The sequence below is a fragment of the Dermacentor albipictus genome, chromosome 2 (genome assembly GCF_038994185.2).
Source record: "Dermacentor albipictus isolate Rhodes 1998 colony chromosome 2, USDA_Dalb.pri_finalv2, whole genome shotgun sequence".
NCBI lineage: Eukaryota > Metazoa > Arthropoda > Arachnida > Ixodida > Ixodidae > Dermacentor > Dermacentor albipictus.
The window spans coordinates 29469314-29495929 of record NC_091822.1 but is presented as its reverse complement, the minus strand read 5'-3'; the positions used below and the strand labels follow the sequence as shown (position 1 = coordinate 29495929).

At 46.5% G+C, this 26616-nt stretch overlaps 1 protein-coding gene across 3 annotated transcripts in view; it reads right to left on the bottom strand.

Annotated features, from left to right (window-relative positions):
* LOC135897758 (uncharacterized) overlaps positions 1-26616 on the bottom strand; it is a 219742-nt gene that overhangs the window by 170070 nt on the left and 23056 nt on the right. For all 3 annotated transcript variants that reach the window (XM_065426469.2, XM_065426470.2, XM_065426471.2), the window contains exon 3: positions 20200-20349. In XM_065426469.2, coding sequence (XP_065282541.2) covers positions 20200-20349 — 150 coding nt within the window. The remainder of the gene's footprint in view (positions 1-20199; positions 20350-26616) is intronic.

Sequence of the window (26616 nt, the reverse complement as noted above, 5' to 3'; positions counted from 1 at the left end):
TCTTGACTGCAAATTTCTGTGCTCTCACAGTGCTAATGGGAGTATCGTTCATTTGGCTACCCAAATAGTGTATAGGTAATAGAGCACTACAATCTTTCAGTTTTACGCAGAACACCTTGTGCATTATTCACAAAACTGAACCTAAGGAACTATTTGCTGGTTTGTTATGGAAATAAAAAAATGACAATGAATGTTTCCTCGCTTTTTGTGTGGCCCTGTCTTCTGCCCTACGCACCTTCATTTCATTGTCATGTGCATGTTAAAACAGCAACTAAGTAAGAAAGACAAACACAAAACTACTAACTACATTAACCTTTTCACACCACAAGAGGTCACTGAGCTCACTGCTAAGCTACACTTGATAATGTCGGTTTGCTCTCAAATAAATACAGGCACTAGCCAGCTGTTTATGTTATGCTATGCATTTTTCATTTTCCTAAAATATGGCTGTGCATGAGCTAGCAAGGTTGTTACTACATAAATACATAAACAACATGCAGCTCATGCCCAACTAACTCATGTAACCTGATTAGAGCTTGTTTTTTATAAGTAGAGTAATCAAAATAGAACACGCATGTATGATGCCGACAGTATCAAACAATCTCAAGTCGAACATCCTTGTTTGGTGCCATGGGTGAGAGAGGGAGCATGCCTGTCAAGGTACTGCTTAATTTTGTGTGCTTTGGTAATGTTTGTACATTGTTGAAATGTTAAATTAGGTATGTTAAGTAGTAAGCTGGCAACATATTGGGTAGCCAGGCTGGCAAGAAAGAATGCAATTGTTTGATTTCACTCAAAATAAGTTTTCCTATCAGCAATGTAAATTATATGCTTTCAAATAAGTACTCCCCTTGGAAACATATCTCATGAGTATGCATATATCTGCATAAGGTCACCGCTATACATACATATTGCTTTAAGCCAGTCATAATGAATTGTAGATTCACTGCTTAACCTTCAATTCCTTGCTGCATGAAGTTAACCACTTATGCGTAACTTTTTTTTTTGCACACGGTGAGAACTTCAGTCATCGCTGAGCAAATAATTTAAGGAAATGGCATTCCATGAATCCAACTGCTTTAAGCACTGTCTTAAAATTGGCAGAGTGAAAAAAAAAAGCACGAGCAAGCGTGTCAGCAAGCTGTACTCGGAGCCTCACACGCGTGCTCAGTGGTAAAAAGGTGCGTCTTGGCGACCTACGCAAATGCATTCCGCGACAGATGTGCGTGTGTTCCGTATTCTTGCAACCTGTCACTAGCACTACAGAAACCGCGCCACCGCGCTTCCGGCGACACTATCAGTTTCGCGTGACGTAGAACGCATAACGTTGGATAATTAGAGAGGTTTTGTTCAACCAGCCAAGGCAGCGTGCACTGAAAGTAATCATCCGAGAATACGTCGCGTGCTGCGACGTGATGCGATTGCAATACATCTGTAAAAGGTGGCGTAGATAAGACGACTGTGCAATGTTTCGAAGAAGAATGACGGTGCCAATGCAACACATACGGCTGAAGAACAGAATGTGGCAGCCTAGAGTCGCATTTTCACCGGAACGCGGAAACTTGAAATCAGCTCTGCGAAAATATGCCAGTGTCGTCTGCTGTCAAAGGTCGTTGCCAACCTTGAACACCTTTGCTCCGCCGAACGGTTGCCAGCTGTCAACAGGCCGCGTCGCCCAATAGGAGTGCGCGTGCGTTCCGCTCGTGCGGATTGAGCGTGCATCGAATTTTGCGACACCTTCCGCCTTTCGGGCTTCCGCTCGCGACCGGACGAGGGCGGAACGGACGGGCGGAGCGACCATGTACGGGCCCTTAGAGACTCACTCAGGGTGGGGGGCGGAGCTGAAACATCTCGAAATAGCAGTGTCACAATTAAACAGAGAAAGAATTAACAACTCTACTCGGTACACGTGTTTGAAATATGAGAGCGAAACGACCAGTGAAAAGTGAAATTTACAAAAGAAAACCTATACAACGATTTATACGTTACTTATGACAATGTATCCTGAACAATTCACGTGAAAATTGAATTCAAAATTTCTAAAGAGCATATATATATATATATATATATATATATATATATATATATATATATATATATATATATATATATATATAGCGCGAGAGAGAGAGAGAGAGAGTACAACTACTAGTAAAGTGCAGTGACAACACATCGATGGTGGATTAAGGATTTAAATGATACAGTACATTATGATCACTCTCATTCACTATAGCGTCGGGTATCGTGTTTCAATGTTCAATAGCAATGGGTAAAAACCATTTTTCGCAGGCATTGGTGCTACTATGCAAATGTTGTATGCTCAAGGTAATAAACAAACGGTGTGAAGTGCGGTCAGGTGGGAGCAAAAATGTCTCCTACAGTGCAGGAAGCTGTAGTATAGTGTAGGTGTGCAATCTGGAAATATTTCGACAAAGTTCGAATAGGGATATTGAGGGACGATTTAATGCTGCCTATGCTTGTTTGCCAGTCATAGACAGAGTTGATAAAATGGCCAGCGCCATCTTGTAGTGCTTCTGGCGAGTTAATAAGGCATGCCTGGTGAGGATTCCAAATAGCAGAGGCACATTTAAATTTGGTCCGCATGAAAGTTTCCTAGGGGAGCTGGCGTACGTAACCAGGAGACAGAGACAGTTATCTCTTGAGATGGCCAGGCGATTCGGAAAAGTCGTTTACAGCCTTCGAAATGTGTTCTGAACATTCGAGTCGATTACAGATTGTGATCCCAAAGTAACGCTGAGTCAATTAGCGTGAGAGCACTATGATTAAGGGAGTACTGGTGGTGGATACTTTTACGCTTGCAGGATACACACAAGTACTTGTGTTTAAAAATATACAGTCATTACTCGAAGGGAACACTAATTTGCTAATTTGTTTAAGTAACCGTGAAATATTATTTGGTCATCGTATGATGGTGTACTACGATACAAGGCACAATCGTTGCCTAATAATCCGATATACGAAGGAATGCTTTTATGAAAATTGTTAACGAAGATGAAAAACAAAAATCCAAGCACACAGCCTTGCAGTAAACCTGATATAACTGTAATACTTGCCGACAGAAGGTTGTCAATCACATTGTTTTGCGATTGGTTGGTGAGAAAATATTCGATCCAGTAATATATAAAGGAATCAAGATGATGCACGTTTCGCGTTGAGACGATGACAAGCAACACAATCGAGCTCACGTTGCCTATGAGGTCGCTGTACATTATACTTAAGCTAAATCTTATTACTAACATATCATTAGATAACATATAGGAATATATGTTGGAGCATGAAAACAGCGTTTTACTAAAACGCCTTAGGAATTGTTAATGCCGAATGTACAGTGACTCTATTTAGCGACAGAGACTCCATTTTTCATTCAGAGAGAACTAAAATAAGCACGTAGCTGCAGCGAACTTGATGGACGGCTGCTCCAATAAAGCGATCTTTAATCGAGCGGCCGAAGCTGGCGGTACAAATTCAAGAAACATCGCAAAATGCCGGGGGAAGAGTTAGGTTATGTAAAATTTTGATTAATTAACAAAGTGGAAATAAATGAATTAATGTGTGAATTTTAGTGGCGCAAGGGCCAGGGATTCTCCAAGAGCGCCATGCCAGTGTTAATGAGCTCGCAGTGGACTGATGAGCTCTGTGAAGTTGATGCGACGTGGCTGTAAAGGGGCCTAAAATAGTTGGTGTAAATTGCGTAAAAGCTACATGTAATAATAGTATGGCACTGACTAATGGCGCGTGCTATGAGCATTAAAATGCATTGCGATAGAATGGTGTAATATACAAGATATTTCAGATACTGAAATTGGCTAGAGCACTACTGTCTCACCAGAGCCTTTGTATAGCACAAGGGCCTAGAGGCATGTGCTATGCATAACTATCATAGTGGCATCCTCCGGAAAGAGGATGAGCTACAAAGTTAACGGGCTTGTAAGATGTAAGACATCATCATTCAAGAAAGCGAGGACTGCTTTGGTCTTAGAAAGCGATTCTTTACCAAAAAAACATAGGCGGATGAAGAGAGACAAAATAGCGGTATGCAAAAGAAAAATGTTTCTTTCTGCCTGTTTCGGCTTCCCGACACTCCAGGAAGACGTGGAGGACGGTCAGCTAGTCACCACATCCTCAACAGGTTGGAGACCCGTTATCTATTGATCTATTTATTTATTTTTCCCTCAGGGTGCATTGCAGTACATTTAGAGGGGAAGAGCGATCGTACATAAATATATCAGTCTCATAATAGGCAAGTAACAATTAAGAAGATAACATGGGTTCTACAATATAGCAGCAATACATGAGCCCATGTCAAGAGAACGTTTTGAGTGCCAAATGTGTGTCCTATTCTGAGTCTATTGAATAGGACACTTCCTCTTCTTGTTTTCCTAGTGGGGAGCCGGAAACTAACTTCGGCTTAATCACGTGAGTCTTATTGCTCGTTTCAGCCTCTCACAAGCGTTGCCAGTGACTTCGCAGTTTGTTTCGTAGGAAAGGCTTCATGTCTGTGGCTGGGACAGCAGCAGAACGAACCCCTTGCGATGTTATTGATTTGATGATTTCGTCGGCAAACACATTACCTTTGAATTAGTAAAGGCAAGGAGCAGAAGACGAGGACTCATGAAGAAGAACACAAACAACAGGACCGGTGCCACTCGAGACTGGCAAGCTGAGACGGCGATCAGGTTGAAGCACAAGATGGCAGGATCGGCACAAGCGTCAACCTGATCGCCGTCTCAGCTTGCCAGTCTCGAGTGGCGCCGGTCCTGTCGTTTGTGTTCTTCGTGAATCCTCGTCTTCTGCGCCTTGCCTTTACTAATTCAAGCATGAACCAACTAGCCCAGGCAAGAGTTTTACTTGAGCACACTGCCTCTGATTGCTCTGTGGCCAGGAACAAAGCACATTGCTACATGTTTACGAGATAAATAAATGTTGCACAACAGTGCATAAAGTTCGATAAAAACAGGATTTGTATGCTTATGTAAAGCTGGAACTGCATGGCGCGTTTTTCGTGAGCGAAAAACGCGACGAGCGGCAACCGCCCGCGTTGGCGCCGACGCGCGAGCGCCCGTACGAAAAAAAGGAGCGGCGCTTTCGCGCCGCGTTTTCCGGGTTGCCAGACAACATAACTCTCAACGACAGGTATTGTCTCTGTTACCGCATATATAATATGCCCTTAAACTTGCAGAACACTACAATAAAAATAATCTGAGTGTAATTAGACAGCGACATTTCTTTCCGAAGTGTATTTATCAAGCTTAATTTCAAGCAGCAATATTGTGTGCGAAGCTGTGACTATGTACGTTCCGCATGCTGAGAAGCCGCTGCTTGTTTACAACTTCACATATAAAAAGGAGGGTCGGCCGCTTACTACCGAGCAGAAGAGGCGATTGCCATTATTAATGGGGATACTGATACTGACGCAAGAAAAAATGCGGGTCAGGAGGTACATGTGGGTGCGGCCTGCCTGTTTGAGAAGAGAGCGAGCACCATACAGTGGTAATATTATTAGCAAATTGTCTTGCCAGTATTAGCGATGAGACGCGACGCTTCTCAACTTTAGTTATTAGGGCCTCGTGGAAGGTTGCTTTGTTCATTTTAGGTGAACACGATGCGCGAACCAACACGATGCGCGAACGAAATCACGGTGGCACATGCTTTCCTCGACGCGCGCGCCAGTTCTGCCGAGAAAAAAAATTCCGCCAAGGAGGTTCCGTCGAGATGCGCAGAGAGTAGGGCCATCTGGTGGCAAAAAAAGAACCAAAATGCCACGTGACCAAATGCTTAGTGACTTACCTGAACGCTGATTGGTGGACGCGCGCGCGCGAAGCGTTTTTTTCTACTCCGAGCAGCAACACGCGGCGGCGCGATTTCGTGATGGATCCTGCTGGGCACGCGTCAAAATGACGCGCGCGTCCCACCATCCGCGCGTCAATCGCGCCTGAAATCGCGCCATGCGGTTCCGCCTTAAAAACATCAACGCTTTTACGAGGCTTAACGACTCTGTGAGTATTATAGCTGCGAAGTTTTGATTTCTTTATACGTTTCACCGCGGACAGTACTGCATAAGCTTCTGCAGTGAATATACTTGCTAGGGCGTTCGATACGTCCGATTTAGAAGAAGACGGACCAACGGCAACGTAAGATGCGCCAGCTTGTGATTTTGAGGCATCAGTGTAGAATTGGGAGCACGAGTACTTCGATTGAAGTTCACAGAAATGCATAGCGGTTTCGAACTCAGGAGTGTGCTTTGTGACCTCTACAAAGGATACGTCAAATTCTATCACGTGCCTCTCCCAGGGCAGCTACAGCTTAGCTAGAGGCATTAGGCGACCTTCGAGAACAAAGACATTCGTGCCGAGTTCTCGCACACGCAGTGAGAAAGGTAGCCTCATACAGGGTCTATAACAAAAAAGTGTTGCAGACGAAAAATCGTTAACGGTTGCGGAACATGGATGTTCATGATTAGCGTGCGTTTTGCGAAAATAGGTGAAGCAAATGTATGTTGTCTGAAAATGGACTGACCACTCATCCGACTCTACGTATATACTTTCATCAAAAAAATAAATTGTGGGGTTTTACGTGTCAAAACCACTTTCTGATTATGATGCACGCCATAGTGGAGGACTCCGGAAATTTCGACCACCTGGAGTTCTTTAACGTGCACCTAATCTAAGTACACGGGTGTTTTTCACATTTCGCCCCGTCTAAATGTGGCCGCCGTGACCGGGATTCAATCTCGCGACCTTGTGCTCAGCAGCCTAACACCATAGCCACTGAGCACCCACGGCGGGTGTACTTTCAACAGGGCTTGTTCTAAATGCGCCAGTGGCCAAATGGATACATAGATGGTGAGCGGGATCTAGTATCATCAGCGCGCTCGAGGCGGCAGAGTGATATAGCACGGCATCATTGTCCGATCGGGATCGAATTAGGCTCCTGTATAGATTCAATAAACATTTCATGTCACTACCCCATGTAGTGCGGGATAGGATTTTAAGTAAGTTCATTGTTTTCACGCATTTTGCTTTAAGTGACGAGTTTTGGCCAGTAGTATGATTTCCGTACCCAAGCAAGGGTTCGAGTGAAACCCAAGTCGCCAGACGCAGGCTCGTCGTGGCTTGCGAACAGGATTTCGTCACGAAGCTCTGCTGGTACGAACAAAATATAGGTTTGTTGCTGGCAGCAGAATTCTGTTTGTATCAGATATCCTGTCATAAACAAACGACGACAATCCGCAAGAAATTTGGGGGGGGGGGGGGGCAGGGACACGTTGCCACCTTCTAGATGTTCACTGATAGGTCGCAATTCACAATATGCTCCCAGCCATGTAGATACGTGTTCCTCGCTTATGGTGACGAGAAAAGCGCTGTACTCTTCGGTCTGTTGATCCGCAGGTTCAACAGGCGCGCGCGACAATGTGTCGGCGTCGTCATGTGTGCGGACTGGATTGTACACGATTATAATGTATTCCTGCAGGCGCAGGCTCCACCGTGCCAGTCGTCCAGAGGAATCTCTTAGGTTTGCCAGCCAGCATAAGGAGTGATGTTCTGTCATGACCCGGAATGGGTGGCCATGTAGATAAGGTCGGAACTTGGCAAGTGCCCATACGACGGCAAGACACTCCTCCTCCGAGGTAGTGTAATTAGACTCAGGTCTTGATAGGGTGCGACTCCCGTACCCTTTCACCGTTTTCATGCCGCTCTACGAGCACCGCACCCAGACCGACGTTACTGGCGTCGGTATGAATTTCCGTTTCGGCTTCCTCGTCGATATGCCCAGGCACAGAGGGCGATGCCAGGCGGTGTCGAAGCTCAGTGAAAGCCGCTTCTTGTTCAGAGCTCCAGATGAACGGCGTGTCGTCTCTAGGGAGACGAGTAAGTGGTTCGGCAATTTTAGAAAAAATTGCGTATAAAGCGCCGGTACGCGCAGAGTCACAGGGAGCGTCGAACGCTTTTCTTTCGGTAAGAGTCGGGAAAACAGCTACAATGGCAGTTTTCTCGGGATCGGGACGGACGCGTTCCGCGGTCACAACACGTCCAAGTAACTTGAGTTCTCAATCACCTAAGTGGCATTTCTGAAGCTTTAACGTGAGATAAGCCGATCGGACTGCCTCGACGACTTGCCGCAGTCACTTAAGATGTCCAGAGAAGCTGCCTCAAAACGTGACCACATCATCCAGTTCGACTAGTAAGTTGTGCCATTTTAGTTCGGCTAGCACAGTACCCATCATTCATTGCAAAATTTCTGGAGCAGAGCCCAACCCGAACAGAAGTACTCGGAGCTCATAAAGACCATCCTGAGTGACAAAGGCTGTTTCTCCTCGTCACGCTTGTCTACAGCAATCTGCCAGTACCGTATTTTCAGGTGTATAAGACGCACCCTTGTATAAGACGCACTCGCCATATATGAAGGCTCTCATTGAAAAAGTTGGTATATAAGAAGCACCCGTGTATAAGACGCACCCCAATTTACCCACTTAGGCTAGTCAGGGTTAATTAAACACGCTTGATCGACCATCGTGAAATTAACCATGGGTGGACTCATCTGATCGCATAAAAGCTCCGTAGAGCTAAATAAAGTTATCCTACCCACCTACCTACCTATCTGTGAGAAGTTCTTGGTTTATGGGGTTTAACGTCCCAAAGCGACTCAGGCTATGAGAGACGCCGTAGTGAAAAGCCCCGGAAATTTCGACCACCTGAGGTTCTTTAACGGGCACTGACATCGCACAGTACACGGGCCTCAAGAATTTCTCCTTCAAAGAAATTCTAGCCACCGCGGCCGGGATTGAACCCGCGTCGTTTGGGTCAGCAGTCGAGCACCATAACCACTGAGCCACCGCGGCGGCCTGTGAGAAGTTCTTAAGCAACGCTAAGTGATCGCAAAAGGCAACACTCACGCCATACCCGCCCACGTTTTAGCAAAAAAGAAAGAAAAATACGACGAAAGAACTCTCCCATATGTCCATAACAACATTTTATTTTTACTTAAAACCATCGAAGTCTTCATCTTCGGATGCGCTCTCAAAAAGCTCGCCCATTTCTGGAGGCAACGCGGCTGAAGCATTCTCTTCATACTCAGAACCACTGGTCTGATTGTCGTCGTGCTCGGTTGGCGATGAAGCTAGCAGCCCAGCCTTCCGGAACCCTGCAGTTATGGTTGCCACTCTAACAGCACTCCAGGCCTCATGGACCCACTTCGCAACTTCGCTGTAAGAAGCGCGCCTCATGCGTCCAGTTGCGGTGTAGCTGTGCTCGCCTTCCGTCATCCACGCCTCCCAAATACGTCGCAAAATAGCTTTAAAGCTGCGGTTGACGGAAATATCCAAAGGCTGTAGAACCTTCGTCAAACCACCGGGTATTATTGTAGGGGTACAGTTCTTCGCCTTGATTTGCCTCAGTGTCAAGTCAGTAATGTGCGCCCGCATGCTATCCATAACCAGAAGGCCTTTCCGGGAGTGAAAAAATCCATCCGGGCGCTTCGAAAAGCACTTTTCGAGCCAAACTCCCATCATTTGCTCATCCATCCAGCCCTTCTGGTTAGTTGTGACAATAACACCAGGTTATTGCTTTCTTTTGGCATCGTTTTCCTTTTAAAAATTATCATCGGCGGCAGCTTTGTTCCGTCAGCACAGCACGCAAGTACGACAGTGAAGTGAGACTTTTCGTGCCCAGTTGTTCGTACTGTGACAGTCTTATCACCTTTCTGAGCGACACTTTTTGACATAGGGATGTCAAATGTTAGAGGCACTTCGTCCATGTTTACGATGTGGCTGTCGATGATGTTATTCTTTTCGACTTCCTTCTTCACAAATTCATGGAGCTTCTCCACTTTCTCTCCGAAATCGTCTGGTAGTTGTTGAGACATTGTCGTTCGCGCTCTTATTCACAAGGCTTTGCGCTGCATAAATCTATAGCACCATGACGGCCCACCAACAAAATCAGCGGCACCGATTTCACTCGCCAAAGTGCGTGCTTTCAAGCGCAACTGCACGGTTGTCAGAGCCCTACCTTGAGCCCGTTGTTCAAGAGCCCACTTGAGGAGCCGGTCTTCAAGTTCAGGCCACCGCGCCTTCTTCCCGCGGTCAGCCTTCTTTCCGCTCTTCATCGCCTGCAGTTTGGCGGACGACTGTCGCCACGTGCGAATCATCTTCTCGGTGACGTCGAAATGGCGGCCCGCAGCCCGATTTCCGTTTTCGGTAGCATACTCGACCGCAGATAATTTGAACTTTGCGGTGTAGCTCTTGCGCAACTTCGGTGGCAAACTGTAGTAAGACCGAGCACGACAGGTGTAGGTAGTGGAAAACACACGTCGAAGTCACCAACACAGACGTAATACGTACACGGTTGCGAAGTTGCAAAGAATGACTAAAAAAGAACGCCGGCTTGGCTTGTCTTGGCAATGCCGAGAAGCGCGACTGTCGCCATCTTTGGGAATTTCACATTACTTTTGCTTGCGCCTCCGAAACGACCGCGTGTTTGCGATTCTGGAAGTCGTCATCCCCGCCGTTTCATGATAAAGTTCACCTAAAAAAAGTTGCGCACGGCGGTCCCCGTATTGAAGTATTAACCGTGCTACTACCGCATCATTGGTAGTGATATTTTTTCGGTGAAAAAAGCTTGAGCATGAAACTGAGTAATTTCTGAACCCTAAAAAAAACGAAAAATTCGCATATAAGACGCACCCTTGTATAGGACGCACCAGCAAGATTTTTGGAAAAAAACCGCGTCTTATACACCGGAAAATACGGTACCTACTTTTCGTAGGAAGAAAAATATTTGGCTCGCCGTAGCTCGTCGAGTGAGTCACCTATGCGTGACAATGGATAGGCGCCTTTCCTTCTAACGTTGTGGAGTTTTCTGTAATTAACATAGAAGCGCAGAGTGTTGTCCTTCTTCTTTACTAGGACAACCGGTGACGACCACGGACTGTTTGAAGATTGGATGACGCTATATTCAATCATATCATTGACTTGTTCAATTGCTTCGCATTCTTTCTGCGAAACATGATACGGCTGCTGAAGAATAGGGTGTGCATCATCGTAAGTAATTATCCTGCGCTGCGTGATTGGCGTCTGACTGACTTAGACGATCGAGCGAAGCAGTCCTTGAATTCACACAACAGTCCTCGCAGTGCCTCCTTGTTGTCCTCCGACAGCTCGTTGTTGGTGTCGATATTTCTAACGCATTCTTCATTCTTGCCACTTTCTCCACAAGCGAAACACTCAATGACGTCCGCCAAGGCTTCAGCGTAAGCGATCGTAGTGCGACGGAAGAGTGTCGGTGCTCATTTCTAAAACAAGTGATCAAGACGTCAGCTTGGCCATCCCTAACATCACTGACTCCTCCAGCCACGCCCACGCAGAGAGCGAGGCGGCAGCAATGCCGGCAACTTGCTGAGCAGTCCCTTTTGCTTCATGCTACTGGTTGCGGTTCTTGTTCTCGGAAACCAAACTTCAACTAGCACCTGCGCTGCTTTGACAACGCTGGTGGGCGTGGACCATGACGCTGGGGTGCATTCATCGACACGAGGTGAATGCGGCACCATAAACTGACACACTTTTCCATGCGTCACAAGTCTGGGTATCGCATCAACAATAGTGACGACAAGTCACATGCCCCATCGGACAGATAAAAAGGCACCTGACGAACTGTGCTTCACCAGTGCGCGAGGCGGCAGCAATCCCGGCAACATGCTGAACAGTCCCTTTTGTTTCATGCTACAAGCTGGTAGATATATGCTAACTCGTGGTTATCGTTCAGATAACCGCTTTTTGCTGCTGCTGCCCTGCCCGCTGTGTGCTAATAATTTTTTGTCTAGTATAATTAGCCTATTAATCAGAGATCTTCTGGTTTGCGGAGACGTAGAAGAAAATAGAGGCCCAACAGAAAAACATCTCTTCTTAGAACTGTTAAATGGGCAAAGTAAAATTCTTTCAACTATACAGGACATACAGATAACACAAAATGACATGCAAAGAAACATATCAAAATTAACAGAAAGAACTGATTACATTGAGCGGCGATTGTGTGGTTTAAGTGCACTGAACTCTAAGGTAGCCAGCATCGAAACAACAATAACGAACTTCGAGGAATAACTAGCCAACATTAGTGAACATGTTAATGACCTAGAAAACAGAAGCAGGAGAAATAACTTAATAATTTATAGCTTATATGAAGCTACAGTTGAAGCTTCAGAAGGCTTAGAACGAAAATGAAAAGATGAAGTATTTAATGAAAAACTAGACATGAACGTAAACGGCATTGAAATGTGTCACAGACTCGGAAGAGAAAGCGAAAATAAAAGAGTCTAGTGATTCTAAAATTTCTTGACTGCCAAGAAAATAAAATGCCCTGTTCAGAGCATCGCATAAACTAAAAGGTCACTTAACTGATCACTTAACTGTCAATATCTGAAGACTTTTCTACGCGAATACGTGACATACGGAGGCTTTTATGGGATAGTTCTAAGGAAGAAAGGCAGAAAAACATGAAAGTAAATCTGCTTTACGATAAGTAGAGCATCGACGGGACTTTGTTTAGTTGGGATGCTGAAGAAAGATCACGTTATAAGCTAAAGAAATCAGGTCCTCAAGACTGACAAACTAAGCGCAAGCGTGGCCCTTTATAAATACTTAACGTAAATTGTAGGAGCGTTATGAGCAAGCGTACAGATTTAGAGGGAATTCGTTTGTCGTATAAACCAGATATCGTTGTCTGGACAGAGACATGGTTAAATGAAGAAATATATGACAGCGAGTTGATTCCACTTGCGTATAGCGCATTCAGAAAGGACAGGGGTAGCAGGGGTGGAGATGTAGCCATCCTTTTCAAGAATAACATTAAGATCTTAAAAATGCCTGATTTATTAAATGTTGAATGCATTTTTCGCAAGGCCTACCATGAAAATATTCGATATGTCATAGCTGCTCTGTACAGACCTCCTAATTCTAGTGTTGAAGTTTTGGATTCTTTGAAGCTACACATGAGCGAGCGTGTAAAACCCGGGGCGCTATAACGTAAAACTATTCCAAACATTTCTATTCAAACTCTACAATCAGCCCTCCGCGATTGGTGAAAAACTTCTTTGGACACCCCCATTTCACCTGTCTGTCACGCGACGTTACGAAAACCGCGATAGCACCCCATCTGATATAACGTGTACACACGGATTATGCAAGATCTGACCGAACGAAATGAAAATACTTATTTCTGATTCGACGCCTCTTCGCGATCAGTCCTCGGCTATTGGTCAAAAGTTTTCGGACTGCACCCACTTCACCTGCCTCTCACGTGATGTCACAAAACCACAAAAGCTCACCGCGTCAAAGTGACGTGTACGCGATAAAGATGCATTAATATGCCGAAAAGAACTTATTTTTCTTCTGTATAGCCGCTGGCTGCCCCGTTCCGAAAGGAATAAAAGAGGGCTGCCGTCGATCGCTCAGTCACTGGCTACTCGCACCTGTCGGAGAGCATGGGTTTATTTGTGTGTAATAAAGCATTTTGCGTGGCCGTGTAAGGTTTTCGCGCACTTTCAGTAAGTTTACGACCGCGTTCTGCCATCTCTTCCTTCCTGAGGATCCGTTTTAGCGTCATTCGTAAGCTTCCGTTCCATGCCACCGCTATTGTCGACGAGCCACCGCAGGCTAAGTAAGGGAAAACGGACCAATCGCAGACGCCGGTACCACCCTCTTCGTCCGGTTATCGATTTTCAGTGCAGTAGCTCAGCCCTATCGAATCCCTCTCCACTTGAGCGTGCTCCTCGCCTCTTCTAAGCCAATTAGATAAGACAAGCCGCTCGGTGTAGGCAATGTTATTCGTTTTTCAAGCAAACAAAAGTGACCTGCTATGAACGAGGAGAGCGTTTGATTGGTGTGCTCAGACAACCCTGCGGGTGACCGCCCGATGCTTGCGTCAGCGGTTACGCAAATTTGATGTCAGGAGATTGGAATAAAAACATATTGGAATAGTTTTACGTTATAGGGCCCCCGATGACCGCATTATTATCTCGGGAGATTTTAACACACCAAGCATTGATCGGGAAATGAGCCCGAGTAATACCACTTCATAAACCCAGTGCCAAACAGAGTATAAAGAATTACCATCCGGTCCCTTTAACCTCTAACGCTTCCAAATTATTAGAACACATTATACATAAAGATATCGTGGATACACATAAAATCTGAACTGAATGCCAGCATGGATTTCGGAAAGGGTACTCAACTTGTGCACAGCTAGTTGCTACCATCCGTGATTTTGCCGTATCTGTAAATAACGTAAAACAAATTGATGCAATTTTTATGGACTTTTCGAAAGCTTTTGACAAGGTACACAGTAAATTGTTATTTAACTTACATAGTCTGCTTAGAAACGCTCAACTTGTTGATTGCATTTCAGCGTACTTGAACAATCGCCACCAGTTTGTTGCATTTAAAAGCCACGAATCTTACCAATTATCAGTTAAATCAGGTGTCCCGCAGGGCTCGGTCCTAGGGCCACTCCTTTTTCTTATGTATACAAAGGACATGTTAAAGAAATCTCTGTCAAAATAAAATTGTACGCGGACGACTGTGCTCTATATACGGAGGTTAGTGATCAATCGGATCAGGAATTGTTAAACAATGAATTTCAGGGTGCTTCTTCATGGTGTAAGCGGTGACATCACACTGTGTATAAACTTCCACAAGACTGTTTTAATGCGATCATTCGAAAGAAGAGGCCCTTAACGTTTTCGTACATGTTTAACAATGTGCTTCTGTTTGAGTTGTCCGAATACAAATCTTTTGGGCTATGGATTTCAAACAATCTTAGGTGAAATAAACATATTCATTACGTTACAGCTAATGATCATGGGAAGTTATTCTTCTTAAGAAGAACGTTATCTCTGGATACCCCTGCTATAAGAAGATTAGCATACAAATCCATTGTCCTTCCAGTATTAGACTATGCTGCTATACTATAAGAGCCCTATACAAAACGTAATGTTCTGAAACTAGAGAATGTCCAAAAAAGAGCCGTACAGTTCATTTATAACAATTTTCAATGCAGCTCAGTGAAAGGACTATAAGCTCTAGCTAACCTAATCCCATTATCCGATAGAAACCGCTCATCACGTCTAAAATGTTTATATCAATTAGTTAAAGGGCACTAAAACGTCGACGTTAGCGAATGCATTACATTTTCTTCCGGTTATTCAACATGCCAAAGACATGAACTAACAGTAACACCTTTTCGTTATAATAATAACTCTTTCAAGCCTTCATTTTTTCCACGAACAGTCAGAGACTGGAATAACCTCAGCAGCTGCATCGTTCAAGCAGACTCTTCTTCAGCTTTCGCATCCCTTCTTGACGGCTGAAACATAATTGCCTATTTTTACAGTGACTGTCTATATGATATCTGCGTTGATTGTTCCTCTGTTTCATTTGCACATTTGATAAATGCTTATATGATTTTTTCGTGTTCTTTCTTGACTGTGACCTGCGCATGTACATATATTTTTTTGCCATTAGGTTGCATTTTCTTTCATCCATTGCATTCCACCATGCTCAAATCCCGGCGGGAGTGGCAGTACCAATAAATAAAAATAAAATAAAATAAATGCAGAGGCCAAGTATAAGGGAGATATTGCGCTCGGCGAGTACTTAGCCTTCGCAGGTGCCCCCGGACGTCAACGGAATCATTACGCTAGCACGAGGTTGTATCGTGGAGTTATCGTCGGAAATTCGAAGAGCGGCTCTGTGGCAGCAGGCGTCTCGCGTCATCACTTTCTTTGTAGAGAAAGAAATACAGCGTCGGCGTAGGTCAATGAGGGCGCCATACTCTCGAGGAAAGTCTATTCCAAGTATCGATTCACGGGAGTATTCTCAGAAAACAAGGGAACTGATCGGAAGCGTAGCAATTTGAATTATCAACCGACAAGTGCACACACCAAGTGGTTTGACGACATGTCCGCCAGCTGTCCGTACGTGGATCTCTTGGCCAAGGCGTAACAAGTTTCTTTAAACTGCTTCCCAGTTTTCCGCTGATAATCGAGTAGTCATCGCCAGTTTCTATTAAAGCAGGAACATTTCGACCGTCGATGAGCACAGGTACGTTCATTGAACCGTTGTCTCAGGCCTGAGACACTGGAGCCGTCAAATCTCCGCAGGTCTGAGGTCGAGTTGATTGGAGGTCTTCCGCACGTCGAGTATCAGCGGCGTCGCCCCGAAAGGAAGCTGAAGTTCCAGGCGAGGGCTCGGAGATCGCCCTTGCGACATCCGACTTGTACCTCTTGGATAGGATGGTCGTGGTGACGGCGATCACGACTGGTACCTTGATGATGGTGGCGCGCGGTGTCGGGCGATAAAATATTCAATCTAGGGTGGCCGTTGTCCGAAACGGTGTCGGTGTGAATTATCAGAAATTCCTTGGAGTCCGAGGCGGCGGTACTGGCATTCACGGTATACATCACCCACCTCACCATTGCTAGCAGAGTGGTCGTCGGCCGGCCAAGTGCCAAACTTCCGATTTACGCGTGGCTGGTCAAGTCTATCCAAAATAAAGAACCACCTGCATTGACTGAGCCATGGCATACGGGGTGATGGCAGGTAGCGGCACTGGTGCCCAAATGCGTCAGCATAAGACGCACGCTGCTATTCGCTCACGGTAGGAAGTTTCGTCGGTGACGCGACAGTGCGTCTTAAAATGTCAGCGTAAGTTGTGCGTCGAGGTTCACTTGAAGTTTTGAAAGCCTGATGTGGTGGAGCGGCCTGAAGTGTTGCTTCGTAACGTGGTGCGCAGAGCGTATGCTGCACTTCGCCACGCATGACACTAGTTATCAAGTTGGCTGAAGACTGCTGCATCTGATGCAGCTCGTCGCGGACTACCAATCGAATGATCTCGCGAAGCGACTCGACGTCAGTCGTGAGAGCTCCTAGGCCACTGTTAGAAGAGGAAGAGATTCACTTACCAATCGTACTGGTGTGAGCGCTGGTGCGGTGCCTTCTCCATGGCGACGGCTTCAGTGAAAACTCTTAACCGTTTTGGGGCGGACTACGAACGAGTCCACCAAAAAGCTGCTCTTTCATGCCTCGCATGAAGTAACGCAGCTTCTTGTCTTCCGACAAAGCAGGGTCAGCTCGCCTGAAGAGATGCACCACGTCTTCCACGTCCATAGCCACACTCTCATTAGGCTACTGAATTCGAGGCTGGAGGGTCCATTCTGCTCGTTCCCGCCAATCGGAGCTGACGTAGGTGTACAAGAGGCTGCGACAGAACTCACGCCATGATGTCAGGACGTCTTCACGATGCTGGAACCACGTGCGAGCACCATCCAACAGGCTGAAGTAGGCATTTCGGAGCTTCATTTTGTCGTCCCATTCACTGAACTCCGCTACGCGCTCGAAGTCGAACAGCCATTCTTTCATGTCTTCAAGAAGGTCACCATGGAAGGAACTTGCCGCACGTGGTTCTAGCAGCGTGTAATGAGGAGGTACCAGAGCCGCCGTCGCAGGATTAGTCATGGTAGTCTCGGATGTAGCATCCATACCTGCCGACGTTGTCTTTGTCCTCGTAGGTAAAGGCTTAAACTCAGGGGCCAATCCCTGGATACTCCGGCTGGCGCATTGCACTGGCGTGAGCTCAGGTATAGGTCTAGCGTTCCTGCTGCTGGGAGGGGTCTGTTGCATGGGTGGAGAATACCCAGCACATCCACCATAAAAATGTCACGTATAATAGACAGGCGTTAAAGTCCGAGTCGTCGAAGAGGCAGCGCAGCACTAACAAAAGATGAAGGCGCGAGCTCATGAGCTAGCCAGTCGTCGTATTCTTCTGGGAGCAAGTGGCCTAAGCACGTGGCACAAGCGCGTTGCAATATTACTACCTGTCTCAAATGCACGAGCAAAAAATACACATAAATAAAGAAAGGCTGCAGGGTTCTTCGGCGCCTCACGAGTGTGGATTCTGAAATCAGGACCCAACGAAGCCACGGCCTATTGGCGCGGTGTCCCGTGCGCGACTGTACTAGTAAGTACAGCGAGGCGTGGCACTTCCGGAGGTGCCAGACGTTTGTGCGCTTGCGCGAGTAAGAGCGGGTGCGAGAGCGCAAATGTGGGGGCATTTGCTCCTTGTATATATGACTCTACCTAGGCACGACGGAGGAGAAGTTTTTTAGTGCGTGTTGTATGCGTCTGTCCCTAGGCACACCGGCATTGGAGTCATGGGTCGAGTTTACGCTCGGACGCCGGCTGCCGGTGCGGTGAAGCAAGTGAAGCAGGGGCACTGATGCCCCATTTGACGACAGCTTTGTTAAACAGACTGTCTCGCACCTGCGGTGCTCGTGCTAAATCAGTCGTGCCGGATCATAGCTTTCTCGCGCCTTACGGTGATGTCCCTTGCAAGTAACATCACAGTTGTTTCAGTGGAAGCTGTAGGGACCATAGTAGAGGCCGGGCCACATATGTGCGAAATAGCCTGAGCGACTGTGGTTGAAAGCAAGTGGCCGAGAGGCCGCGGGCGACGCTAGACGCCCCTGCGACCGCTATGAAAATAGACAATAAGTGGCGCTACCGTAACGCATTTTACGCTAACCTAACCTAACCTATCGTTAAATTAACCTAACGTCGCTGAGACGCAAAGACAAAAATTCGCACCACTTAACCACTGTCAAGGCACGTTCACACCGAAGGCGGAGCGGACAGGCGGACAAGCGGATCCGGCCAAGCGGCCGCGGATTTTCCGGTTTGCGGAAAATACGCGGCCGCTTGGCCGGATCGCGCCCAGACCGATTTTTTCCGCGCGGACAACTTGGCCGCTTTGGCCGCAGCCAATCAGAACCCGACACTGAGGAAGCGCTGGTGAACGAATGTAAACGAATGTCTTTCTCTGGGCTTTTCGCTTCTCTCTTGAAAAGCGTCAAAACGGCAAGTTGGGCCAGTTGGTTGGGATTTATAGTAAGGTTTGTTATAGCGCAACACAAGGACAAAAGAAGGTATAAAACGACGACAAGGCGCCGTGTCGTCGCTTTATGCCTTCTTTTGTCCTTGTCTTGTGTTGCGCTGTAACAAATCTTGACAAACGACTATACAAGTGGCGAGTAAAATGCCAACGATCTCGTCTTCTTCATCTGAGCTCTTCATTTTGCAGAAGTAGATAGCGGATGGGAGCGCGCCAACCAACGACGAAACAAAAATATCGAAAGTGTGCGTACAAACCCAAGGTGCCGCGAGATGGTGGCACGTCCCTAAAATGGCTAAAGATATTGCGGAATGCCCCGCCTTCCCGGCGGTGCGGACAGCCAGACAACGCTGCTGGTCTGAACAGGCGTGGGCGCTCGCCGCCTCGCCGCTTTGAAAATCCGCTTGTCCGCTTAGACGCTCTGCTTTCGGTGTGAATGCGCCTTGAGAATATGCCGCACTACAATAACGCCTTGTACGCTAACCTAATCTAACCTAAGCTAAACTGACCGAAACATAAGGTAACCTAACCTAACGTGGGCGATACGCAAAGCCACTAATCCTCACTGCGTGACATCAGGCAGTGGAGTTCAACCACGGTCGCTAAGGCGCCCAGGAATGATCAGTGATGTGGTTTTGAAGGTAGGGCACCGTAAGGGGCAAGAAAGGTTCAATCCGGCATGACTGACTCAGCACCAGTGCCGCAGGCGTGAGAAAGTCTGTCCGACGTACCTTCAGACACAGCGATCACCAAATGGGGCGTCCGTGCCCACTGCCTCACGGCGCGGGCAGCCGTTGTCGGAGCGTAAAGAAACTCGACCCCACTCCTCAATGCGGCACGCCTAGCGGACAACCGCATACAACATTAGCAAAGAAACTCGTCCTCCGTAGTACCTAGGCAACGTCAGATATTCAAGGAGCAAAAGCAACTATATTTTCTCTCTCGCGTGCGCTCTTACTCGCGCCTGCGCAGAAACGTCGGACGCCGCCGAATGTGCCACGTCTTGCTGTACTTACTAGCAATAGTAAAAATGCACCCCGTGCTGATCGAGGTGGTCTGAAAATCGACACTAGACAGCGAGAAATTTCATTGTAGTCGATACAATGACTGTCCGATAAAAATTTTTCAGCATTGTTCGACGTCTTTGAATAGGCCAATCGAACTACATTGTCTTTGAGCTGCGGCTTCATCTTCAAAATTGCACTCGTGCGGAGCGTTGCGCGCAGCAGTGGTTGCGCCCACTCACGTCCATGTAGTGCGGGGCGAGCATCTGGGCGTCCGCGAGTCCCAGCAGCGGCGCCAGCACGAGGGGAAGGAGAGCGGCCGCCATGCTCGGGAACTCGTTGCTCAGCAGCAGCGACAGCGTCAGCGCCATGCAGTACACGCTCTTCCACGCCTGCAACCAGCGTCACACACGGCGGTCGTCAGCAGCCACTCTTCAAAAATATTGTAGTGTCGTATACCACTAACATTCAAAAATGCATCGTCTCCTACCCATAAAAGAAGCAATTCTGTTTGCGTCTATTCTATAGAAAGAAAGCTTTTGTTTGTTTCTATACTGTTTTATTTTGTATTTGTTTCTATTTTTATAGCATCTACGAACTTGCAAGGCCCCTTTATACCTTTTAGTGAAGAGGCATTTACTTAAATGTCCGAACGTTCACGAAAACGTTTAACACGAAAGTTGCCACCACACAAACTTAATCGTGATGATATGACGTCACATTATTTCCGCTTTTGTAGACGGGTGCGGATGAAAACATGCACTACGCATCGATTACACCATTAGCTAAAGCACTGCGCTGTGCTCTGTGCCTTCTATTCTTTGGTGTCCAGGTTCCACTTTCACGCTGTGAGTTTAGGTCCAACCAACTGACCTAAACCCCTATTACACATTTCACGCAATATAGCCTAATGCGCTCAAACAAGGCGCGGTTGCGAGTGGAAGAACAAGCAACAACTGCACGATTTCAATATGTGCATGAAGTAGTGTATGTGTATTGCTTTTATGCCACGCTCCTTACCTTGATCAGTCTGGAACGACTTAAAGAAAGCTTTCAAGTAGGGTAAAAATTTAAACATTTAATTATGGGGTTTTACGTGCCAAAACCACGATCTGATTATGTGGCACGTCGTTATAGGGGGCTCCGGAAATTTGGACCAGCTGGGGTTCTTTAAAGTGCACCTAAATCTAGGTACACGGGTGTGTTCACATTTCGGCCCTATTGTATCATGCATAGGGCTCAATGCGATATCCATGGAGACATACTCACCCACTAACCGTTTCTTCCATCCCCTTTTCTCTCAACTTCACGCGGCTCCCAGCACGCGCCTTCTAATGGCGCTGCATTCGGCAGCGACGCCTTATATAAGGTATCCCATTTTGCAAAACAAAAAAAGAACGGTTGCCCATCACTGTCCAACGTAGTCCCGCAGCTTCTTCGGTGTTTTCTTGTTACAGGCGTTTATTCTCATACGCACTTCTCATCGTGGCCAATTCAATGAAGCTTGTTGCGTGCGCTCTGCAGCAGGTGGTTCAGGGTTCACGGGTGCCTTTTCCTAGTTATCCGCGCTTGTTGTGCCAGGTTGTGATGGATGAGTTACAGCTGCAATAGCTGAATAATCGGATGCCGGTGACCATTTCATGACAGAAGAGGTACATAATTTCATTTTTATGATAGCTTCACGGTGAACCGCCGCTAATTTGGAAGCATTCCACACAAGCCCATCTTCTAAGTGGTAAGGGGTGTGTCGGCGCTTTTTAATAATTTCCTTTGGCGCACAAAACTCTGCATATAGCTCCCCGTGAACTACAGGTAATTTAACCCGCACGTAATCACCAATGACGAAGTTGGGTTCCTTGGCACGGCACTTTTCATCGGTGTAACTCTTCGATTTCATTTGCTTGTTCCTGATGCGCTCTCGACTGCTGGAGTGCCATTGAAGCGTCCATGCTGAAACATTTGTCAGGCAATCCCACAATGTCAAGTCTGGTTTGAGGTTGGTGTCCATGAAGAAAAACAGCGGGCGCAACACCAGTAGTCGCATGAAGGGTACATCGATGTTTGTAGGTAATCAAGCATCGCTGTTCTTATATCACAGTGCTCTAACGAGGCCAGTTGAATATATGACTTGAATACCCTGTTAAATATTTCAACCAGACTTGAATACCCTGTTAAATATTTCAACCAAACCATTAGATTGCGGCTAACACACAGAAGAGTTACAATGCTTGGTTCCGCGCTCTGTGAGAAATTCTTCATGATTTACTGAAGAAAATTGTGCTCCATGATCAGATACGATACGACGTGGATATTCTTCTCTTGCAAACAGTTCAAGAATTCTCTCGCTGTAGACATGGTCGCATCCCGTACGAAAACCACCTTTGGCCACTCGCTGTTATAGTCAATAATTGTAACGGCAAAACAGCAGTCGGCTGAAGCTTGCGTGAATGGTCCCACCATGTCGATAGCGAGGCTTTTCCGAGGCTTTCTCTGGAAGAGTGACGGGTTACATTGGAGCTGCAGATGTACGTGCTGGTTTGTCACATGACTGACAAATTACACATGTGTGCACAAATTCTTCAATGTGATTATTCATGCATGGTCAGCGATATGACTCTCTAAGGCGATCTTTGGTATGACTAATTCCTGGGTGTAATTCATGAGCCAGATCCATAAGACGGCCTGTCAAAATTGTAGGCACGACAATCCTGTCATGGCGGCACAAAATGTCGCAAACAACAGAGCTCAGATCGCACGTGAAAGTAAGGTAGCAGCTCTTCTGACGAAGACTTATTGTCAGGCAAAAAAGTTGTGGTAAACTGCTTAACTTGAGAGATAGCCTGATCGGCGGCACTGCTTCTTGTAGCTCTTGCATGGTAACTACTGTGGGCAAGAGACGTATAAATTTTAGGTGGGGTGCGTAACGGGTGACCCTCTGTAAAGTAGCCGAAAGAGAGCATCAGCCACGACGTTTTCACTACCATTCCTGTGTTTCATGATGTAGTTAGAGCAGCCATGATGACGAGCGCGTAATCCGGAACGGACGGTGATCAGTGCATCTCGTTAAAAGGTGTGTAACCAAAGTAGCGTGGCCTGTCCGCAAGATAAAAGGTAGGCCCCAGAAGTAATGGTGCCAGTGCTCGCAAACCCAGACGCAGGCAAGGACCTCACGTTCACCGACTAAGTACTTCCGTTCATGCGGCTGCAGAGTACGTGATGCGAACTCAACAGTTTGCAGTGATGTTCCCTTGTCCTGCTGCAATGCAGCACCTAATGCATGTCCTGAGGCATCACTTGTAACGTATACATGTAACCGATGATCAAAAAGGTTAACAACTTCTCAAGATGTTATCAAAGTTTTCATGTGTTCCAAGCCGCTTTGTGCTGCCGCAGTCCAAGCGAAAGGCGCATTTCTTTGAAGCAAAGCACGCATTGGCTCCACAACATGAGAAAAATGTGGGATGAACTTGAATTAGAAGCCTGCTAGTCCCAGCAACAAGCGAAGTTCATCGATATTTTGTAGGTGATAGTGCCATAGTTATCGTCTCGATAGATGACATCACTAAGAATAAACATGTGGCGCTGAAATATGGCCTAGGAAAGTCCACTCTGCGACGTCAAAAACACATTTATGGTTGAACCTGAGGCCAGCATCAGAGAGCCGTTCCAGAAGAGTATGCAAATTGACGAAGTGATACACTCGGGAGCGTCCATGCACGATTATGTCGTGAATGTAAAATAAGACGCATTTGCATCTTTTGAGGACCATATGCAGCAGCATCTGAAAGGCTGGCGGTGTCGATGCCAATCCGAAGCAAACCCTTGTGAAGCAAGATAGTCCATTGTGCGTTATAAACGTCGTAATATCACAACTTTTTGAACATAGCAGTAACTGATGGTATGCAGAAGCGAAATCTAGTTTGGAGAGTCGCTGCGCACCAGCCAAGCTGGTCAAAAGTTCCCAGTCTGTGCCAGCGGAAAACTGTCCACTACTACAGCTTTTTTGGCTCTCATAGGTTTACGCACATGCGAATCGAGTCGTCCTTTTTTCTGGCTGCGACAATTGGTGAGACCCACTCTGAAGAATCGACGCACTCTATGATGCCTTGAGCTTCTAATTTCTTTTACTTCTGCAAAGACTTGCTGACGAATGAGGAGTGGTAGTCGTCTGAGCTTGCTTGCCACTGGTTGAAATGACAAGCAGACTCTTACCTTGTGAGTGAAACCTTTGACAGCTCCTAGCCGTTTTTTAAACAAGTGCTCGAACTCAGAACTAATTTAGGAGGTAGCACAGGAGTTTCTTGCGTCGTTAGCACACACCCGATCGTCTACGCTTGAATCTTCATGTTCAGGGCCCCAATACCATCTAAACCAAGAATGTTTGTTCCTCCATACACAACGTACAGAACAGAATTGCATCAGCCATGAAATGAAACTGTAACAATGAAGCATCTTTTTATAGGAATTGCTGACTTAGAATAATTGAGGAGCTGGACCGACGTTGATGTCAGAGGAAATAAGGTAACAAAATGACGTCGGTGTAGTTCTTCTCCTAGGATGGAAACCGATGATTCAATGCCAGTCAAGAACGACGCGGAAATTCCTTCAATTTTCAACGCTGCATAAATTCCCTTCTTACGGCTCTAGATGTGACAAACACTTACGTGATCGTCCATGTCAGCTGTATCTTTGTCGTTTTCCGCGACATGCTGAATTTTTTTTTCAGACTTTCGGAGAGACTTGTACATCTCTTCCAAATGGCCAATCTTTTAATTTCCTACACTTACGTGTCTTAGCTTTGCAGTGAGTACTAAGTGAGAAAGCGCAAGATACTGTTCCAGTAGCAGACGTTCTCGCAAGTATTCGCTGGTAGTTTTTTTTTTTTCTGTGAGCTGGTCGCGTATCACGTTGTCCGCCAAGCCACCGAAATCGGATACTCCTACGAGACCTCGTAGCGCAGTGACGTAATCGACCGTAGTCTCACTTGGGGTTTGTGCACGTCGACAGAAACGGTGACGCGCTGTGGTGACGTTGACAGAGCTCTTGTAGTGACCTTCAAGCGTCGCAATGGCACGGTCGAGCTCCTCTGGGGCAGGAGTAATCAACGTCCCTCCGGCCGCGCTGCAAGCCAAAAGGCGCAGGTCGTCCTCCGATGTGAGGGTCTCGAAGATACGTTGTCCTTCCAAGCCCAAGCAGTGGAGCAGAATCGCCTTCCGACGCATTGCAGGTAGGTCAGAGGTGCCCGACGCCACCGTGTAGTTCTTGAACGTTTGAGTCCGTTGCTCCTATAGAATGACAGGGTGTCCAAGGGACGACAGGAACGGGGGTGGTGGTTGCAGCCCCGTAATACCCATCGTAGAGGATGATATGCAGCAACCAAAGACACAGATGAAGGGCAAGCCGGTAGGAAATAGGCTGTTAAATCCTCGTCGCCAAATGGGCAGCATCGTGGATAGTACTCAATACGATATCAATGGAGATATTACTGAGTCCCTCACCGCTTATTCCGTCCACTTCTCTTTTTTTTTTTCAGGCGGCTCCCAGCACGCGCCTTCTAAGGGCGCTGAAGTCGGTAGCGAAGCCTTATATAACAGCCCGCTTCGATGAGTAGGATAATTTTTCATTGCCGACTGCAATCACCAGTCAGTTCGTTTCCACCTTCCATGCGCCTATAAAAATGCTGTAGCGCGTCAAGCGCTACTCACCAGAGAAGAAAAACTACACAGACACGCTACATTATTAGGATTGACGTACAATAATTACTTTCCCTGAGCTACTTTCTGTGGGCTGAGGAGCACGAATGTTGGCCTATTTAGTTTTGGTTGTGTACATAGCTCTCACCGAGAGCCACACACTTCTCATATCGTTTTCGGAGCTGCGGATCTCACACTGTGAAAAAAATTTCATTATAGGGAGGAATGTACGTAAAAGCACGGAAAATACGTCATTGACAAAAAATACCACAAAACTTCCCTTAAAACACACAAACGCTCCCCTTTTATGTTTTACGGACGTTTCACCCGCAATAATACAGCGACTGGGCTTTTCTGCGCGAAACAGACAGAATTCCGCGTTTTCGTGATATGAACACCGGTCTTTTGCGCGAGGAAATCCATACATGCTGACTGGACTGAACGCTTCTACTAACACTTTCTAAAATACTTTGCTTAAAACGCAAACTGTACGCGTTATGAAAAGACGTGCAAAATGTGAGAGCTAGCTTTCTACCACAAGCTGCAATAACTGATCCCATATTTAAATGTCCGTTTTCGCACCCTCTATTCCGGTCGCAGTCCTTGTGATGCTGATTATATGCGCAAATACACACGTGTGTTTGCAATGTCTTCAGATCATTTGGTGTCAGCGCTTTGCAGTTGATACTACAGCATATATGTTTAGGTGAACGAACATACGCGCCAATGTAAGAAAACTTGCGCCACTCAGGCGCTGGTGTACTGGGAATAATATCGGTGCTCGACGCAAAAAAAATAAATGTGTGCACTATAAATCAATACCGAAACGCATGTAGTGGTATAATGACCGTAATTGCGTTTACATCTTGGAACCAATTGCCTCAAACAGAAATGGTGGCCTATAGATACAAGCATTACGGCCAGATGAAAGTATCGAATCCGAGAGCGACCAAAAAGTGAAAGGGG